The following is a 21,341-nucleotide window of genomic DNA, read 5'->3' as shown; positions in this document are numbered from 1 at the left end:
TGTGGGCAAACCTACGGGCACCCAATACTATGTACGCTGCTGCATTCTGGACCAGTTTCTTAATTTCTTATGGTATGTAGTTGATCTCTTTTCTGTAGTACTTGAATCAATGGTTCTGTTGATGAAACCGGAGATTTTGACTATATATCAGAAGGAACTTTCTGATGGAATGAGAGTAACAGAGATTTCCTTTTGAAGTTATGAACTCTCTTTGATTAGAGATTTAGAGGATGAACGGCCACCCATCATATTTCTTGAATGAGCAAGGGAGGTGAGATTGCACAAGTGAATGTAGCTGTCCCTTCTAATTCTCCAGCTCAGTAATACTGTATATCAGGGCAAGGAGAAAGATGAGACTGCCAAGACTTTAAGCGTAATCATGTGGTGCATATGAGTCTTACATTGCTGATTAGCTTCTGACGTTGACTGCTGGAATGCATACATCCATGTTCCATGCCAGGAAGAAAATTATAGAAGGACAAAAATGAATAAAAACTCAGTTTAAAAGTGTTATTGGCTATGAATACCCCCTCCTTTCCAGGTGCTAGGAACTTCCCTCCGTGGCCAATTTGGCTTGAGCTGCAAGAGAAATCCAGCTGCATTGCCACCATGGATTACTTCTGAATGCTGTTGGTCACAAGGACAGAAGTGGCTTCACTGCACTGTCACTTCAGCACTAGTTGAAAATGGGGCTCACTTGCTATTGATTGCTCCCCCCTGCTTCATCCTGTGCCCCTCTACTTCAACTGTGCCTTGTCAGCAGGGCTATTTTTGGATATGGGCTTGATGTACTTTCAGAAATAGCCCAACTGGCAGGTCAGAGGCACAGAGCAGCTCAACTTCAGCAATTTGACAGGTGGATGAACATGCTATTCCAAGTACCCAACTATACTTACCCATTTTCACCCCTGCCCCACATTAAGGTGAGTTTTCCCATCAGTAGATGAAGTGGTACGTAGGAATGACCTTGGGAGACAGGTGGAAGAGCCACAGACTAAACAACAGTCAGACAAACTACAGATGAGCCTGCAGAAGGAATGTGGGCATGGCAAATGTCTCAGAAGGGACCCTCCATAGTTTCTTGGACTGTAAAGGTGAGGGGGGGGGAATGTACTTTCAGACTTGCAAAATTCTGTTAATGTGACCTTACAATAAACTTAGAACTATACTTCTGGGTGTGCTTCTTGTCTGGACTACCTCACAAGGCTGACAGTAGATGATGCTTGGTAGGATGGGAAATGAAGCTGGAGGTACCCATTAATCATTTTCTTTAGGGCAGCAGCAGTCTCCAGCCTTGCTACTGTGGCAAAATAGGGCTCAGCAATTGGGGCAGCAATCTTATGCCGGCATATTTTTCTGCTGGCTCAAGTAGTGGTAGAGAGTACTTAAGGTGGCCATCTGCCTTCAACTTCCTTCTGTGAGGAACAAGTATACAAAGAGGAAATGTTGGACTGGAAACCTTTTTTGTGGAGAATTTTTGACTTGAATGCTCTGGGCAACATGCTTCCTTTCTAGAGAGTAGGACATAATTGCCGATTAAAAGTTAGCTTTGTGGAGACTGGGAAACAGCTTCTGTCTGGCAGCTTTAACTTTTCCAGTGGCTGCTTTCCATTGGATGAAGAGAGTTTATTTGACTGTTTGCCCAGTTTGGATGTTTGCATAGGTTAACCCTCTTTTCTTGCAATATAAATGCATAAAAAAACAAGTTTGGTAATTTATGGTTTTCCAGATGTAGCTAAACTTCAATTCCTTGTCAGTGTCCCTTAGACTGCAAGATGGCACTAAAAGTCAACAATGTAACAATGCTTAAAAACAATAAAATATATATATTTAAAACAGCAAACTTTTCAAAGCAAAAATATTATTTTTAAAATGAAGATATTCTAATCAAAGGGTGTGCAGGTAGTCAAAATGGTGCTAGCCTGACTTGACAGAATGCATATTCTTTTATTTTGTGTTCCTTTAAAGCAGGGTTCTCTTCAGCAAAGGATCGTTACCTTGTCGTGGTGCTGGAGCTTGAGCACCTCAATGATGCCATGAGCTAAACCGTGAAGGGCCACCCAAGATGGGAAGGTCATGACAGAGAGGTCAGACTAAATGCGATCCCTGGGGAAGGTAATGGCAACCCACCCCAGTATTATTGCCGTGAAAACTAAATGGATCAGTACAACCAGAGATATGTCGGTATACCATCGGAAGATGAGACCCCCAGGTCAGAAGATGGTCAAAATGCTACTGGGGAGGAACAGAGGATGAGCTCAACTAGCCCCAGACGTGATGACGCAGCTAGCTCAAAGCCGAAAGGACGGCTAGCGGCCGACGGTGCTGGTGGTGAACGGCGAATCCGATGTTCTAAGGATCAACACACCATTGGAACCTGGAATGTAAGATCTATGAGCCAGGGCAAATTGGATGTGGTTATTGGTGAGATGTCAAGATTAAAGATAGACATTCTGGGCGTCAGTGAACTGAAATGGACTGGAATGGGCCACTTCACATCAAATGACCACCAGATCTACTACTGTGGACAAGAGGACCACAGAAGAAATGGAGTAGCCTTCATAATTAATAGTAAAGTGGCTAAAGCAGTGCTTGGATACAACCCAAAAAATGACAGAATGATCTCAATTCGAATTCAGGGCAAGCCATCTAACATCACAGTGATCCAAATATACGCCCCAACCACAAATGCTGAAGAAGCTGAAGTAGAGCAGTTCTATGAGGATCTGCAGCACCTACTGGACAACACGCCTAAAAGAGATGTTATTTTCATCACGGGAGACTGGAATGCTAAGGTGGGCAATCAAATGACACCTCGAATTACAGGTAAGTATGGCCTGGGAGAACAAAATGAAGCAGGACATAGGCTGATAGAATTTTGCCAAGACAATTCGCTCTGCATAACAAACACTCTCTTCCAACAACCTAAGAGACGGCTTTATACATGGACTTCACCAGATGGACAACACCGAAATCAGATTGATTACATCCTTTGCAGCCAAAGGTGGTGGACATCTGTACAGTCGGTAAAAACAAGGCCTGGAGCTGACTGTAGTTGAGATCACGAACTTCTTCTTGCACAATTTAGGATCAGACTCAAGAGATTACGGAAGACCCACAGATCAGCTAGATATGAGCTCACTAATATTCCTAAGGAATATGCAGTGGAGGTGAGGAATCGATTTAAGGGACTGGACTTAGTAGATAGGGTCCCGGAAGAATTATGGACAGAAGTTGGCAGCATTGTTCAGGAGGCGGCAACAAAATACATCCCAAAGAAAGAGAAAACCAAGAAGGCAAAATGGCTGTCTGCTGAGACACTAGAAGTAGCCCAAGAAAGAAGGAAAGCAAAAGGCAACAGTGATAGGGGGAGATATGCCCAATTAAATGCAAAATTCCAGAGGTTAGCCAGAAGAGATAAGGAATTATTTTTAAACAAGCAATGCGCGGAAGTGGAAGATGACAATAGAATAGGAAGGACAAGAGACCTCTTCCAGAAAATTAGAAACATTGGAGGTAAATTCCAGGCAAAAATGGGTATGATCCAAAACAAAGATGGCAAGGACCTAACAGAAGAAGAAGAGATCAAGAAAAGGTGGCAAGAATATACAGAAGACCTGTATAGGAAGGATAACAATATCGGGGATAGCTTTCATGGTGTGGTCAGTGAGCTAGAGCCAGACATCCTGAAGAGTGAGGTTGAGTGGGCCTTAAGAAGCATTGCTAATAACAAGGCAACAGGAGACGACGGCATCCCAGCTGAACTGTTCAAAATCTTGCAAGATGATGCTGTCAAGGTAATGCATGCTATATGCCAGCAAATTTGGAAAACACAAGAATGGCCATCAGATTGGAAAAAATCAACTTATATCCCCATACCAAAAAAGGGAAACACTAGAGAATGTTCAAACTATCGAACAGTGGCACTCATTTCACATGCCAGTAAGGTAATGCTCAAGATCCTGCAAGGTAGACTTCAGCAATTCATGGAGCGAGAATTGCCAGATGTACAAGCTGGGTTTAGAAAAGGCAGAGGAACTAGAGACCAAATTGCCAATATCCGCTGGATAATGGAAAAAGCCAGGGAGTTTCAGAAAAACATCTATTTCTGTTTTATTGACTATTCTAAAGCCTTTGACTGTGTGGACCATAACAAATTGTGGCAAGTTCTTAGCGGCATGGGGATACCAAGTCATCTTGTCTGCCTCCTGAAGAATCTGTATAACGACCAAGTAGCAACAGTAAGAACAGACCACGGAACAACGGACTGGTTTAAGATTGGGAAAGGAGTACGGCAGGGCTGTATACTCTCACCCTACCTATTCAACTTGTATGCAGAACACATCATGCGACAAGCTGGGCTTGAGGAATCCAAGGCTGGAGTTAAAATCTCTGGAAGAAACATTAACAATCTCAGATATGCAGATGATACCACTTTGATGGCTGAAAGTGAAGAGGAACTGAGGAGCCTTATGATGAAGGTGAAAGAAGAAAGTGCAAAAGCTGGCTTGCAGCTAAACCTCAAAAAAACCAAGATTATGGCAACCAGCTTGATTGATAACTGGCAAATAGAGGGAGAAAATGTAGAAGCAGTGAAAGACTTTGTATTCCTAGGTGCAAAGATTACTGCAGATGCTGATTGCAGTCAGGAAATCAGAAGACGCTTAATCCTTGGGAGAAGAGCAATGACAAATCTCGATAAAATAGTTAAGAGCAGAGACATCACACTGACAACAAAGGCCCGCATAGTTAAAGCAATGGTGTTCCCTGTAGTAACATATGGCTGTGAGAGCTGGACCATAAGGAAGGCTGAGCGAAGGAAGATCGATGCTTTTGAACTGTGGTGTTGGAGGAAAATTCTGAGAGTGCCCTGGACTGCAAGAAGATCCAACCAGTCCATCCTCCAGGAAATAAAGCCAGACTGCTCACTTGAGGGAATGATATTAAAGGCAAAACTGAAATACTTTGGCCACATAATGAGAAGACAGGACACCCTGGAGAAGATGCTGATGCTAGGGAGAGTGGAGGGCAAAAGGAAGAGGGGCCGACCAAGGGCAAGATGGATGGATGATATTCTAGAGGTGACGGACCCGTCCCTGGGGGAGCTGGGGGTGTTGACGACCGACAGGAAGCTCTGGCGTGGGCTGGTCCATGAAGTCACGAAGAGTCGGAAGCGACTAAACGAATAAACAACAACAAAGCAGGGTTCTACAAAGTGATCCATATTGATGCCTAAGGGTTGATGGGACTATCCAATGGGTCATTATTATTAGTCGTAGTACTATTAAAGTAATATTTATTAATTTATTTTCTACACTTGATCTTATCTTTCCATATAATAAGTGTTTGGGGGTCGATGAACAATCTGAAACTTCATGAAAAGGTCAGTGAGCTGAAAAGTTTGGGGACCCCTGCTTTAAAGTAATCAATGACTTTCTAAAAGTAACTAGGGTAGGGTGTTGAAATCTTTGGATGAAATGGAGCTGACCAATTTTATTCATTACTAAGCCCCAATGACATAATGACTCAAGAGACTTTACAGCAGCTTCCTCATCCTGGTACCTTCCAACAGCCATTCTGGCTGTGGAAGGTGAGTATTGTATTCCAATACATCTGGAAGAAATAAAGATGGAGAACACAGTCTTCAAGATTGAATACTATAAGAATTATTTGTTTTTCCATAATTATTTCATTCATAATTTTCCTTAACAGTCGAACTAACAAAACTAAATTTAACCTTGTATTTGAGATGGTCTGTAAAATTTTTCTGGTCTACATCGGAAGAGCATTAGACTGGTTTGATAGATGCTCAAACTTAAAAAAAAAACCCTATTTCTGTTGATTTTATTCCAACATATCTCAATAGTTGCAGTCTTTGAAAGGGATAAGAGATGTCACTTATGCAGAACTGATGCATTTGGTAGAAGCCACAATGACATTGTGCACTTAGTGGCATCATTGCACAGTTTGTGTCACTTTCCTAATGATGTCATGATTCATGAGCTGTCACTCACTTGCCATGGACACCCTTCTCATGGGAGATATTACCATTTTTAATTTTGTTTTGTGCCTCTTGCTCTTCTGCCCTGACAACCTTTAACTCTTCACTGCAAAATGCTGAAACATTTTTATTTGAAGATTAACTCTTCATATACAGCTCTTAGTATACATGGACTTTTGTTTCAATCTGCTCCATGTTAAGTACTGTATTTTATGTAACATTTACATGCCATGTAATGTTTCCCTCTGATGTAATGTTTTTCTTCCACTTAAAAAAAACAGGGACAGTATTTATACAGAGTTTATCTCTGCATGTTATACCAAGTTATGAGAAGGAAACCTAAAAACACATAATAAATGCCAAAAGCAACCAATTTAGAGTATTCCAAGTAAAATACATTTTAAAAGGATTTTTTTTTCTCCTCAAGCACTGTTAACAATTTGATTGATTACATGCCATCAAGTTGTTGTTGACTCTTAGTAACCACATAGATTTTCTCTATGACCATCTATCCCTAACCTGGTCCTTCAGCTCTTCCAATGGCACCCCTAGCAACACTGTAACTGAGACTATCCACCTTGTTCCTGGTCATCCTCTTCTCTTTTCTTCCACCTTTCCCAGCATTAGAGCTTTCTCCAGAGAGCTGGGTCTTTGCATAATGTGTCTGAAGTAGGGTAATTTGAGCCTGGTTGTTTGCGCCTTGAATGAGAACTCTGGATTAATTTGTTCAATGATCCATTTGTTTGTTTTCTTGGCTGTCCATGGTGTTACTATTTAAGAAATCATTATTTTATTCCAAACTTTAGGGGCAACAATACTATCCATCATATCAATCTTAATTTCTCAGTCCACTGGTTTCTGAATTTTAAGTAAATCTTGTCTGTGTTGAGACAGGGGCAAAATTACCTTTCAGAAAGTCTGTTGTTGTTCATGTTCTGCTTTCTCCTGTACACCATGATTTGAATTCCCAGATCTCCTTTCCCAAACCAGCAAGTAAATATGTTTGGCTAGATGAAATGTCTGGGTGCCAGTCAAAATGGACAGCTGTCCCTTGAAGCAGCATGGAAGTTCTGGGTGCCATCATTTCTCAGACCATTTATGACAGCTTGCATTGTGTGCAAAGAGTTTTGACATTTGAGGGCACCTGGGGTGCACAGCTGCTGCTATTTAGTAGTGGTGAATTATTATCTGTTTGTAGGCTTGAAGAACTGTAATTATTCTGGATACATTGTGGAGTGTTCTTCGGAAGAAAGTACTTGTGATGAGCTATTTTTTAAACACACACATGCATGCACACGTGCACACATACACACACACACACGTTTTCTAGCTGAGTTCATTCCTTCCTGTCATTTCCAAACTGCCTAAAGGTGCTGCTTTAACAAGGAGTTCATTCTCAAGTTCTTCGTCTGTATGTGTGTTCTGTTGTGTTGTGTTTTAACCTGTCCAAGGGTGACAGAAACCAGTTATTAGCAGGCAGCCCCAAAATATCTGCTAATTGGCTTCTCAGCAGACTTTAATAGAAAAAGGTTATGAATCTATGTTGTCTGGATTCCAAAAGGATGACTTTTAAGCTAGGGTGTAAAGTTAATTTATGTCGATCTCTATCATGGTTTCCTTGTCCCCTGATGGTCCTTCAGTAGCCAGGACAGAGGGAGAGAAAGAATGCACAGTTGTTTTTAGCCTTCTGAGAATCCAGCTTCATTAGGGATTGCCTTTACTCCAAAGACTGTCCACTATTCTGTGGCACAGGGATAGATTTAAGACACTTTTAATGTCAGGAATGGCTACTTGATCCTTCTTATTTTCCTTTCCCCTTCCACCTCTGCTCCCATTTGTGTCTTGCTTTTTCTTAGATTCTAAGTCCAAGGGTGGAGACTGTCTCCTTATTGAGCTATAAGTACTACTTGGTATAAATTTTAAATACAGTATAAATATATAAAGAGGGTGTGGTGGCTCAGTGGTTAAGACATCAGGCTTGTCGACCGGAAGGTTGCAAGTTCGGTGGTTCGAGATCTGAGCACAGCATGACGGAGTGAGCTCCCGCACTCGCCCCAGCTCTTGCCAACCTAGCAATTTGAAAGCATGCAAATGCGAGTAGATAAATAAGTATTGCTTTGGCGGGAAGGTAACAGTGTTTCTGTGATTGTCATGCTGGCCACATGACACGGAAGTGTCCTTACACAATGCTGGCTCTTCAGCCATGGAAACGGAGATGAGCACCACCCCCTAGTGGGTCGTTAGACATGACGAAATGAGAATCTTTACCTTATAAATATATAAATAAATATTTCCTTTGGGGGAAAAAATGCTAACACTGAGTTCTCTGCACACAACCATTTGCCCTGCAATGCTAGCTATGTCTAGTTGAAAGTAGATATAGCAAGGACAATTGCTTGCGAACATGAGCTATGTGCTAAGTAAAATAAATAATAAAATACAAAGACTAGGGAAATGTACACAAATGGATTCAAGTGACAAATTGTCATGTAATCTGAAAGCAGTGATATGAAACTGATGCGGAGAGAGAGAGAGAGCCGATTGAATTTAAAATCTGACAAACAAAGATTGAAAATTCATCTATGGCTTCTTAGAAATAAACTCCACTGTGTTTAGTCAGATTTAAGGCTTGGTAAATTCGTGTGAAATTGGTTTAGCTTATAATCATATTCTTCCTTACGAGGGAATAAGGAACCATTGAATGTAAAATATATTTCTGAGTAGACAGATATTAGATTGTATTAGAATATGCATTCTACTCTCTTAAAAGTAGAAGCTTTGGGTTCCTAACTGTTGATATTGAGAAGGTAAGAAACATGGTGATTATCATTCCTTGTCTGCTTGGATTCAGTTTGTTTCTTAAAAAAAAAAAAAATCTTGAACATAGGGACACATCTACTTCTCACACTCCAGCTGGGATTTATTTATATTAAAGCATTTATATAGGGCCACACTCTCACCCTCTGTCGCCCCATCTCAAAATCTGGGAATCTTAAGGTTGAATATGATGAGTACAGGAGTATCTGCAGGTGAGGACAATGACGTCAAAGTGATGGGCTGACCAAGTGTTTTACATCCTGCCCCTTTTTGCAGGCATCAAAAATGAGCAGGGCTTTGATCATTGGTCATGCCTGCCATTTTTATGACATTAACTCCTCCCCCCCTGCAACTTCTCCTCTGTTCCTGCTCTCTCCATTGTTGCCCCTTTTCAACCAAGCTTCAAATCTTCCCCTTTTTCCTCAGAGTCCTGAAAAGCCAAAATACTATTTTGTTTCTTTTTGGTTAATCTCAGTAAAAGCATTATCCAGTCGATGTTTTACTCCAATGCAAACATTGTACAAGTGCAGGAAATCCAGTTTTAGAGCAGGATTATGATTATTACCATCCCTAATTACTATGTTATTTGGACCTTCCCTCTGTGTGGGAAAGGTAGATCTCAAAAGAATGTGTCACCTAGGATGAAACCAAATCTTTCTTTCAAAATCTATTAGTCTAACTGCCAAAGCATCCCCACTTTGTTTTAAAGATTGGCCTGGGCTTCCCACTTACCGTTTTAGATGTGACTTTTTCTGGTCTGCTGGTGTTACAGAAGGCTTTAAAGTTGGGGGAGAGCACACAAAGCAGGTGCTCTAGGTATAGGGCAGTGTTTCTCAACCTTGGCAACTTTCAGTTGTGTGGACTTTAACTCCCAGAATGGCTGGCTGAGGAATTCTGGGAGTTGAAGTCCACACATCTTAAAGTTGCCAAGGTTCAGAAACTCTGGTATAGGGACTTTGCGTGAGTAGAAATGCCGCATGAATTGGACAGGAAATTCCACAAGATTTGGATAGTCAGTTCATAATGAAAATTAACTGATTTTCTGGAAATATCCTCAAGCAGAATCTTTTTATCCCTCCATGATACTAGGTGGCAGCCTGGGCTGGACCCTCCTGGCTCTCCAGGCAAAGGTAAAGGATGCCTTTCCCCTCCTACATGCTTGGGCCCTGGGGCTACCCACAAAGGCCCTCTGTGAATATCTTAACATATGGGCGTCTGTAGATCAATTTACTTGTGGAAGCAACAGAGCTTGACTTCGGAGTTCATTCTGAAAGCATGTATCATTTGTGAAATCAAAGGGGGGCTTCCTTTTCTCCTCTCCCATTCTTCCTCGTTCATTCTGGGAAAATCAGATTCTTTTTTTTCAGAACCTGTATTAGTCTGGTGCTGGAATGAGTTTCTGATGGAACTGCTGTATTTCCTTGTAGCCCCCACGCCATCCCAGATCGTCTGAGAATCAGAGTGAATAGGATTAGCTTGCAAGATTACGAGGGATTGCATTATGACAAGGAAAAACTACGGGAAGTTTGTAAGTTTTCTTTAAAATAGTTTTTTTCCCCAGTTCTATATGTCTGTGAGTTACCCCTGTATATGGTACATTTCACTCTTTGTGTCTAATTGCCAGCAAGAGCTGGTTTTTGCTTCATGCTTCACAGAAGCCAAGTGAGTGTATAATTCATTATAAGAGTTGCCCTTCAAACAAGGTTTTGCAGGAGACAAATGCTGGGCAGTACTTTTGTCTATCTGTAGCAATGTCACTTCTTTAAAACAGGCCATTATTTTGAGAGAGATAAAAGGATTTTGCTGTAGATTCTATTGGAAATTGTTTGGGGCCTTTTACACCCACCAGAGCCCAGGATGCTTCCATCACAGGAAATGCAGCTAACATTTATTCCTTCTTTAATCAGAAATTCATCAGCCACTGCATATGAAGAGAGGGCATATCAATGAATGTTGTATACAAATAGCAGTAGTTTTGTTTTTGTAAAAATAAAACTGCACTAGGGAACTTACATTTTTAAAAAGCCTGTCTTGTAGAAATGTATATGCAGAACAATTGAAAGCAGTAGTTTTTATTTTAAAAAGTTCTTTCTCCAGCTACAAAGAGTACAATTCTCATTTAAAGTTTTCAAGCTTAAGATTTTACAGGACAAGAGCTATCTTCAGGTATTATGCCTGAACAGGAGATTCTAAATAGTATGAGAGACAATCTGCAATATTTCCTTTCCTTTTCTGATTTGCCCACATAGCAAGAAGGGTTGAAACTGGCATTAAAATCTTCTTAAGTCAAGTCTGAATCCTGGTGACTCCCTGGACATGTCTATAGTTTTTTCTTAATAACAATACAGCAGTGGTTTGCCCTTTTCTGCATTTAAAAAAAAATTCTCTACAGTGTTGCTATTCCTTGGTCATCTCCCATCTAAGTATGAACTGATTCATCTTAAATGACTTCTTCAGATGCATAGTTTCATCTTCTGGGAATGACTAGTTACACTGTGGCAGAATGAAAGGACTGTTACTAAAGTTTTTCTTATCCTTTGCATTTTCTATTAATGTAAGCCATCTTAAATGTTAGAATAAACAGAAAAGCAGGGCATAAATTCAGTAATCAGTAAATACTCATATACATAAATATAGTGTAGAAGTACCACTTGTATGAATATTGCTAATCAGTGATTACAGTGTATGGTATTTACTATCATGTAGAAGGATACTCTCCCTCCTCTCCACAAATGATTGAGAAAATGAGGAAGAAACAGGTATACGGGGTTGTTCCCTTCAAAGCACAGAATGGCATCATTTAAGGGCTCAGAAAGATTTCAGAATAAGTTGTCTACCTCTACTGGAGTTGATATTAATCTTCTCTGAGAAGTATGTACGATGAGTTCATAGATATAGAAGGGGGAACATCCATTTTAGATGAGACCACAAATAGAATGAGAGTGGTATTTCAAGCGAACAAGAAGAACAAAATTTATTTACACTGACTTTGGGTAATCCAAGTTATTAGTATGGTCTTGGAGTATTTACCATTCATCATGGAGACATGCCTCAGAAGGAAATCTTAATAAGTTCATTGCATTACTTCCAGGAGCATAATAAATTAGCTTATTCTTAAATTGATCCCCATGCTCTGATTTCAATAACTTATTGTTAATTAAGGTTGGAAAGATTGAAAGAGGGATATTTAAAAGAAATCTCCCACCTTTACTTTGGGAAACTGATCTTACCTCTTTTTTCCATTCATCTGCATGTTGACACTTAATTTAGGATTTGCAGGACGGAAGCCAAAGAAAGAGAACACCAAGAGAGACACCAGGATGGTGATAAAAGGTTTTTTAAAAGAACCTTTAAGAAATCGCTCCTAAATACTTACAACGTCAGAAAGATATGACCCCACACAGCCGGGTGAGCCCAAATGAGAGGGAAGGTTCATATTCTGGAACTCGACACCCAAGGAAGCTGGGAAAAAGAGATCTTATAGCTCTTTCCCCCCACTCCCCCACCCTTTGGAATTCTCACCCAGGTCCTGGGATAATTAGCAAGGAGAAATTAATGTTTGTATTTACATTCACTGAAGAGGAAGAGATTACAAGAAAGTAAGCAAGTACACAATGGGGGAACACCCATTGAAAGGAATGCCTTGGTGCCTGCTGCTTGCTTAGCATGCTGGCTGCTGCAAGCCCAGAGCCACTTAAGAAAGCCTTTACGGTGAAACTGATTAGGGTCTTTGTCAACTTCAGATAGCAGCAGAAGCTGGCCAAGGGTGCTAATTAACCTGTGGCCAGCACCTACAATGCGGTGGCACTGCGGGTTAAACCGCTGAGCTGCTGAGCTTGCCGATCGGGAGGTCGGCGGTTCGAATCCATGTGATGGGGTGAGCTCCCATTGCTAGTCCCAGCTCCTGCCAACCTAGCAGTTAGAAAATATGCAAATGTGAGTAGATTAATAGGTAACGCTTCGGCGGGCAGGTAACGGTGTTCCGTTTAGTCATGCCGGCCACATGACCACGGAAGTGTCTATGGACAAACGCCAGCTCTTTGAAACGTAGATGAGCACTGCCCCCTAGAGTCGGACACGACTGGACTTAACGTCAAGGGAAACCTTTACCTTTACCTAGCACCTTTTAGGGAAGTGCTGCGCTGAAGAGCAGCTCAGGAAGAGATCCTGTAGCTTGTTTAGGCAATCTCTCCCTTCTGCAAGGGGGAAAAGGTAAAAAATACAAAAAAATACAAGTCAGGCACAGGACACCTCTGTGGTGCAAAAGACAGGCATCCTCAATCAACTTAGCTGAGTAATTTTGACAAACCATGATTTGAGGAGAGCAAACCATAATGAGCTTCAAATTTACACATTGTCTACTCCCAGCATACTTCCTAAGAGCTTTACATCCAAACTCTAACCTGTAGTTAAATTTAACTGTGATTGGTTGAAAGAAATCAGCTTATTCATAATCCCTATCTTAAACTTGTTTCAAACAAAACAGAGTTCAATAACCTGAGTTCAATAACTGAGTTGATGATTCAGATGAGAGGACAAGCTACAGTTAATAAAAACAGAACCCAAAACTTCTGATCTCTCCTACATGATGGTACTGGAGGAGGAGTGGAAGGGATGGCAGATCCTGGGAGCACAAGGCTCAAGTGCCTGTCACAATAAACTGTGACAGGAATGATATTCCAGTTGGCTCACTCTACTAGAGGCAATGTTATTCAGCAAGACACCCAGCTGCAGAAAGGTATTAACTCTTCTGTTGCTATGCCAGAGCTTTTAGCATTCTGCCTGCAGGCAAATGACTTTCCTCCAGTGAAAAATTCTGCCTAATATATTTCCAGTTTTCATTTCCCCCCATCAGGCTGTAGAACTGTATTATTATAATTTTAAACAAAATGTATACTTCCCAGAAATCCTAGCAACTATCTTTGTAAAGAATGTTCAGCAAAGCTGTGATTAAGCCTTTCATTTGCTGAGTGACAATCAGCATCAGGAGCTGAAACAAGTGCTCTTAGTGAAATCTGTATTCTCCCTGAGACTATCAGAAATTAGTTCTGGGGAAGGGGTGTCAGTAAGCAATGGATAAAAATATGGGTGTGTTGAGGAGCAGAATGCTTTCTATCCAGAATAACCATCTTTTTGCCAAAGATAAGCAAACCAATTAGAAAGTTTGCCACCCCATAATTCCTAGGGAATCCCATATTCTGCAGCATTGTTACATAAGAAACAGCTGTCTTTGTAATTGAGTATGAATAATGAGCCAGATGGATGAACAAGACTCCATTAAACCCTTATCTCCAGAAGCCACATCCTGCATTGATTAATGACTCAGTGTGTGTCAGTGGGAAAGGGACTTCATTTTGAAAAGTTAGCATCCACTGTCTTGCAGGCTCAGCTGACCTCTTCTTTTGATTTTGCACCATTAATTCAATATGACAGCTAATTATTGTGGTATTATCTCTAAAATTATGTTTTGTTTTTGATTCTTTGTTTCCTCAGTTGGGACAGTGAGGGGTTTCAGGCAGATAACTTTTTATCCATGATCCTGTGAAATTAATGGGAAAACTTCTCAATAACTGCAGAAATATTAGCATTAGGCCATTAATATTGTAAGAAATTCATATTGCTTGCATGCCAGATGAGAAGAAAATGTGTAATTCATTAGTCTGTCTAGCCATACAAACTACTCAGAGATTACAATAAAGTTCACAAGGGAGACATGATCCATAAGGACAATTTCTAAACCTACTGGCTTCCAGATATATTAAGATTATAATTCTTAGAATTCCAAATCAAGTAGGTACACTTTGACTTCATAACTAATGTATCCTCTAAAAATATTTTCTGGCTTTCAGATATAACATCTAAATTTAGTCACATCTATAGCAAGTTACAATAATGCAAACATGATGCTACACTTGTAGTAACATGATGATGCAAATCCTGCCCTCACGTACTTGAGTCCCAAAGCCCTCATGTGCTTGTGTCATGATGTCTTGACATACTTTTTGTCACCTGATCTCTGGTTCCCTTCCACAGATGCCCATGACTATGTTATTTCATCACTCTATTCTCTGCCCCCATGCATTGCCCAAAGTGGAGGTTTGCCCCACTATCAGTCTTTCCCTCACCTAATAATTCCCAAGCACTTTAAAACCAACTCACAGTATTTTTCTCCACATTTTTCTTGCCATCTGCAGATCTCCTCTGGGAGAAAGCATGTTCAATCTGAGCAAGTTCAATCAGAGTGTAGCTAATGGGGGCAGTATGAAAATTAAATTAGTTGTTTCCAGAATCAGCCTCCGATTGGGAACATTAATGTACACTATCTCTAAAGCATTAACTAGCTAACATCTCTTGACTGAAAGGGATGCCAGAGGATCACAGCACAAAGCACTTTGTCAAGGAGTTCTTCCAGTGCGGGTCTAACCTTGGTTCTAAAATACAAGGGAATGGTCCTACAGAAAAAGCAAATTCAGATAGTTCTGTTTGCACCTCCACTATTTATTAAGAGATTATGTTTGTTCAGATTGCTTTGCACAAATGATCAGTTGACACTATGCACTGCCATTCTTCAAGATCAGTTTCCCACTATTTAATGTATTGGACTATAACCCCTTAATCCCCTGTCAGCACTGCTAATAGAGTCTGTGAATTATTGGATGTGAAATACAACATCTCTGGAGGACACTAAGTTAGAAAATACTGGTTAAGAATCTTTAGCCAAATGGAATTTGAAATGGGACACCATATTGGAAGCTTCTTTTATACATCATGTTCCTTTGCTTCCCCTTAAAGCATGGGTAAGTGTCAGATGTTCAGATTGGAACACTGGCATCCCCAGCCCTAGCAGGAAGGTCAGTGCTGATGGCCACTGAAGCTCAAGAACATCTGGAGGACCATATGCCACCCATTCCTGCTGTACAACAAGAAAGGATTCTTTGAATAAAGAATCTGTTGTAGCAATAAAGGTGGTTTTACATACCTTGCCTCTAATTTCTAGCCTATTGGAAAGCTTTGACACCATTCCTCACTGCTGACATAAAAAACCCTGACTACAGGCTGCACATGTAGTCCCCTGTCCACAGCCACCAATACATTCAGGCTTTCAGGCAGGGGAATAAATGTGTTCACTACTATGCCAACAGAGCTGGATCTCTCTGTTATCCCATTTATCCTCATGGGTACTTTCTGTGGCATGTCAGGGGATGTGCATACAGCAACAGCTCTTTGCTTAAAACTTGGTCAACAATGCATGCTAGAGGGCCAGTTTGAGGAGAGAATTAGAAATGGTGAGCTAGTCCCAAATTCCATCTGCAAATGATGGATGGCAAGATGCCTTTTTTGGGGGTCGGGGGTAGAGGGTCTCCTTCCATAGTCACTCTATTTCACCCCTGAGAAAGCACTTGGGGGGGTGTAGGTGATTTTGCCTTATGGGGAATTTTGAGGGTTTACTATTAATTTTAGTAAGGCAATCTTACTTGAGATTGCCTTACGTCTTTAGTTATGCCTCTGCAATCCCACTCTGCTGAAATTAAATACCATTAAGTATAATTGACGAACTTTTGACAGGCTACATATATACTAATAACATTTTTAAGATGAGTGGTAATTACATAGTTTCTTCATCTCAGCAGGTGGTGGCACCTGGCTCATCTTGACTGGGTTCAGAAATTAGGTCGGGTCGGGTCTGATGACTATTCAGATGGAAGACCTCCAGGGAATCCTTGGGCTCTAGGCTGAACTGGGAAGTAGAAAAGCAACATCCCAATGACAAACTCCTTCTGTGTTGCTACCCAGAAAACTACATGGAATTGTCCATGAGTCACCAGGAATAAAATGCAGCTTGAAAGATACTTTTCTATATTTGCTTCAGATCTTTTAAATATATTGCACAACTTTTTCGCTACACTTTTTAACATTAATTCTTATTGTCATTATCATTATGCCTATAGCTATTCCACTGGGAATTATAGTAGTCCGAGGAGACTGTGACTTGGAGACTTGTCGCATCTATGTGGATCGCTTAGAGGAGGTGAGTAGCTGAAAAGGATGTGGCTGTCTCTTGAATATATTAGTATCACATAAGGACGTCCATATATTTCATTTGGACCAAAATGTACCAAAGGACCGACCAGAAGCACAGAAGGTTCACCAGACCAATATACTGAAGGTCAGACAACTCAAGAGAGTTCTCATAACAGCCACCTGCTTGTGATCTTCTTAAAACTGACTATCTGTCTTGCTAACTCCTAGCCTACTTCTATTTCACGTGTTAAGATTATCTGCCAAAATTGCAAGCATGCATTGTAGGCATGCTGATAGTTTTTTCTTCTGGTTTTGCATCAGTCCACTTTCAGCGTAGTGCCAAAAAGCAGAAGCACATCTATCAGTTGGGGAAACTGCAGCACATTGTACCATTTCAGGGCTCTACCTTGGCTTCCCAAGGCTGGTTCATCTGCCCTTTGTCCCTCACCTCATTTGGACATTTCACAAGTTCAGAATAAAGTGAAATGAAGAAATTCATGGAAAAATGCCTTCTAATCATAAAGAATTGAGCAGTACTGAATAGATTCTGATTCTGATTCAAGTATAATTGGACACATCAGGGGAGAAATAGCACAAAGGAGGAAGGCATTCCCTGCCATGATTATCCAGTTTCAGTTGAAACTGACTAGCCACTGGGCAGTAAGCAACTGTGGCTCTTAACTTAATGGTTGTGGGAAGAGATTGAAACTGACAAAATACAGGGAAGCTGGTAAATAATGAACTGAAATCCAGAGATGGTCCATTTTTAGGAGGTTGGAACAAGGAAAAGTGGAACTACTGTGTGTACCCTGATGCCATTTTGGAGTTGTGTAAATATGGAGTATACAACTATGCACCCACTTTAAATAAAATAGCAGGACTCTGTTCCCTTTCTGGTTAGAAACCTGGAGAGATGAAGATTTCATGGTTTTAAAAGGGACCCAGGAAACACAGCACTAATTAAGAGGACAAGCACCTGGGAATGACATGGTTGTGGCTGGAAGGAATGGGGTGGGACCATAGCTCCCAACACACCCAACTTTGCCTCCCAAGATACTGGGTGGTGAAACTATATATACTTTACACATTTGGAAGTTGTGGTGGGCTAGATTAAGGAGACAGAACTACATTTCAGGCCATGAAGTGATTATGTAAGACTGGAAAATAGATAAGGCCAGCACTGCGTGACGAAATGGGAACTTCAAGATTGTCATGGCATTATGGTGCCAATCCAAATAGGAAAAGAACCGATTTCTAGGGCCAGGTCCCTCCTTTCCCTACTTGCACCTAATCACGTCATAAACATGCCCTCTTGTCTCCTTCTTTTCTGCTGTGATTCTACGGCATTGCCTTCACCCTGTCCCGGGACTCGTGAGCGAGAAAGGTTCTTAGCTGTGCCAGTGTTAGTGTTTTCCCCTTATGCCAACACTATTCAAGGATAGCCTCAAAGTATCTGTGTTTTGCCGTCCATTTTGTTGGAGGCAAAGACTGGTGAGGAGTAATGGGTGTAGATAGATAAATCCTTATTAGCTGTTCCAGGCTAATTTGGGCGATCCCCTCTTCTTTGTCCTTGGTCAGCCTGTTCTACCAATGGGCAGATCCTAAAAATCTGGGCACAGTGGCATGGCAATAAAAATCCTTCTTTGCATGGTTGCCAAGAACACTCCTTGGGCATGTCCAGGTGGTAACCAAGATTACAGCTCACTTGGGGGGGTTTAATTCTTAAGATTGGTCCAACAAGGGTTTGGCCTCTAGAAAAAACGAAGTTTGCCATGCCTCTTCAAAAAGAAAGAAAGAATGCCTGCTGTAGAACTCTCTTCTTCCTTTTCAGTTATAAGCATTTGAGGGAGTTTGGAAGTAAATTTCAAACCCCAGCATGACATTTAATGGTTTACATCTCAAGAAAGCAAGTTTAGATGGTTCTTGGCTTGTCAAGACCCCACTTTTAGTGCCCCATTAATTTCATTTCTCACTTTGTGATTCTAGAAAGCTTGGCAGTAGGTGTGTAGATGGGTGATGGATGGTTTCAGCTTTTTCTTTCTCTGGCCAAGTTTCTTGCTGCAGAAGGTTTTTCTTTCACTCCCTTTCCTTGTTTCCCTGGCTCCCACATTTCACACAGCACAGCTTGGATACACTGGCAGCCTTCTTCTGAAACCCTTTCTGGTCAGGGCTTCTGAACTGTAACTCTGCCTGCTGCAGTGACAGAATAGGGTATGGGAACAGGGACACGAGATGCCTGGCTGTCAGACTCTCCCCATTCCTTCTGCAGCACTGTGACTGGCAAATACTTTTCTCACTGGTGAAGATGTACTGATAGGAAGGAGAGCAAAATTGGAGGAATCAACTCGCCATGTTCTTACATGCATAATCAGGACAACACCAGTGACCTGGAGCAGATGCAATAGAGGCAGGATAAGGATCAACAATGAAGGCAGCAAATGTCACCATGGCACAGTTTTCTCCCAATTAAAGGTTGGCTGGATAGTACTTAACTCAGCCATGGGGAAAGGCAGTAACTGCCATGTATAAAGTGAGTATTTCCTTCATCCCTGAGTGACAATTGCCTGCTTCTGCCTAGGGGCCTGGGAAAAGATTAAAAGGCAAAAGAGATAATCACCAGGTAGTTATACATTCTAAATAATCCTTGAATACTATTAATTTCAATTTTATTTTGGCTTTATTAAAGCTTATTTGAGGGATTTTGTCGTCGTCCTCCTCCTCCTCTTCTTCTCCTCCCTCACGTGTGATTATCTTGTATTATCATTATTGCTGTGGTAATAGCAAGAAAAAAGGTTGATGAACAATTTAGCAACAATGTTTTGCATGGGAAGGAGGATGAAATGAACCTTGGTTAATCATTGTTCCCATTGGGGCTTTCTTGCCATAGGATTTGCAGTCTGTAACTTCAACTACACAGAGAGTCCACTACCAGGTAAAATTTATTTTGTTCTTTTTAAGGAAGGAAGGAAGGAAGGAAGGAAGGAAGGAAGGAAGGAAGGAAGGAAGGAAGGAAGGAAGGAAGGAAGGACGGACTTGTTCAGGCTGAGTTGTTTAAGGACTTACTCAGGTTCAGATATTTTGAGTAATATTATTTTCCTTTTAAAGAATTATGCAGGATTTCATCATGAACAATCCTGGATAGTCTTGCTGAATTGTATATAATTTTTTTCATGTTAATACATATAGAAATTAGCTAGCTAGCCATCCAAAATGTCTGGCAAATCATGATTTAATTGAGTATTTATCACTGTGGAAGTTTATTAGATGTCAGCTTGGTTTCTAGCCTGGTCAGTCTTGAGTTGATTCTTAACTATATACAGTAAGTACTTGTTGAATTATATTTATTGGTTTTAAATTACTGTCCTATAGGAAAAATGATTAGAACTAATATTATAAAGCATTCAATAATATAGCAGTATAAGGACAACAGCTAGAAATATATTATACATGTAAATAGTATTTTTACTTTTTGTTGTGCCTTCAAGTCAGTGTTGACTCCTGATGACTACCTGGACTAGTTCCTGCAGCTTTCTTGGAAATGTTTTTTGGGAGTGGCTTGCCATTGCCTCCTTCCTAGGGCTGAGAGAAAGTGACTGGTCCAAGGTCACCCAGCTGGCTTTGTACCTAAGGCAGGACTAGAACTCACAGTCTCCTGGTTTCTAGCCTAGCCAAACTGGCTACCTGTTTATTTATTTCAAGATTTATAAGGGTGCACAACTCTGACAGTGTGAGTGGTGTATTGCATAAACACAATAAATAAAAAAGAAATAAAAAAACCCATATAAGCACAAACAGACAATATGTACAGTAAATACAAAATGTAAAATATAAAATGGTGACCAAGCACACAACAAGACAACCACAGGGGGGACTGCACCTCAACTGGCCCTTAATGCCTGGGAGAAGAACCAGGCCTTAACGGCTTTCCTGAAGGTGAGAAGAGATGGGGCCGGTCGTATATCAGGGGACAGATCATTCCAAAGCACAGGGGCAAACCTGTAATGGCATGTGGAAATGACTTTGGGAGACAGGGCAAAGAGATGCAACCAAGGGAATGGTCAGATAACAGGCAGATGAACCTGCAGCAGGAATGTTGGCAGGGCAAGAGGCTCAGATGAGACCCTCCCTAGTTTGTTGGACTGTAAAGGAGATAGGGGGAGAGGTGTACTTTCAGACTTGCAAGATTCTGTTAATGTAACTGTACGGTAAAGTAGAATTAGCTTATCTGGTCATGTTTCCTGTCTGATCTACCTCATAAGGCTGACACAGCCTCATAAAAGACATGCTTCCTAGGTCCCATAAGATGACAAGATTTAAAAGAAGGAACCTGGAGCTTACCCTCCCTGTGGAAGCATGTGGGTGGGCAGATCTGCTTGAAAGAAGGTGGTCCCTCAGGTAACCCAGTTCTATGCCATGTTGGGCTTTAAAGGTAATTGGCAGCAGCTTGGTTCGCACCCAGAAGCCTATTGGGAGCCATTGCAGTCTGTGGAGTAGCGGTGTT

At 41.1% G+C, this 21,341-nt stretch overlaps 1 protein-coding gene across 1 annotated transcript in view; it reads left to right on the top strand.

Moving 5' to 3' along the window:
• DGKI (diacylglycerol kinase iota) overlaps positions 1 to 21,341 on the top strand; it is a 220,799-nt gene that overhangs the window by 131,308 nt on the left and 68,150 nt on the right. Inside the window, exons 22-24 of the mRNA XM_063308888.1 lie at positions 10,246 to 10,346; positions 16,768 to 16,847; positions 19,728 to 19,772. Of these exons, the coding sequence (XP_063164958.1) occupies positions 10,246 to 10,346; positions 16,768 to 16,847; positions 19,728 to 19,772 (226 nt within the window). The remainder of the gene's footprint in view (positions 1 to 10,245; positions 10,347 to 16,767; positions 16,848 to 19,727; positions 19,773 to 21,341) is intronic.

The sequence above is a fragment of the Candoia aspera genome, chromosome 7 (assembly GCF_035149785.1).
Source record: "Candoia aspera isolate rCanAsp1 chromosome 7, rCanAsp1.hap2, whole genome shotgun sequence".
NCBI lineage: Eukaryota > Metazoa > Chordata > Lepidosauria > Squamata > Boidae > Candoia > Candoia aspera.
This window is presented reverse-complemented; position numbering and strand designations above follow the sequence as displayed.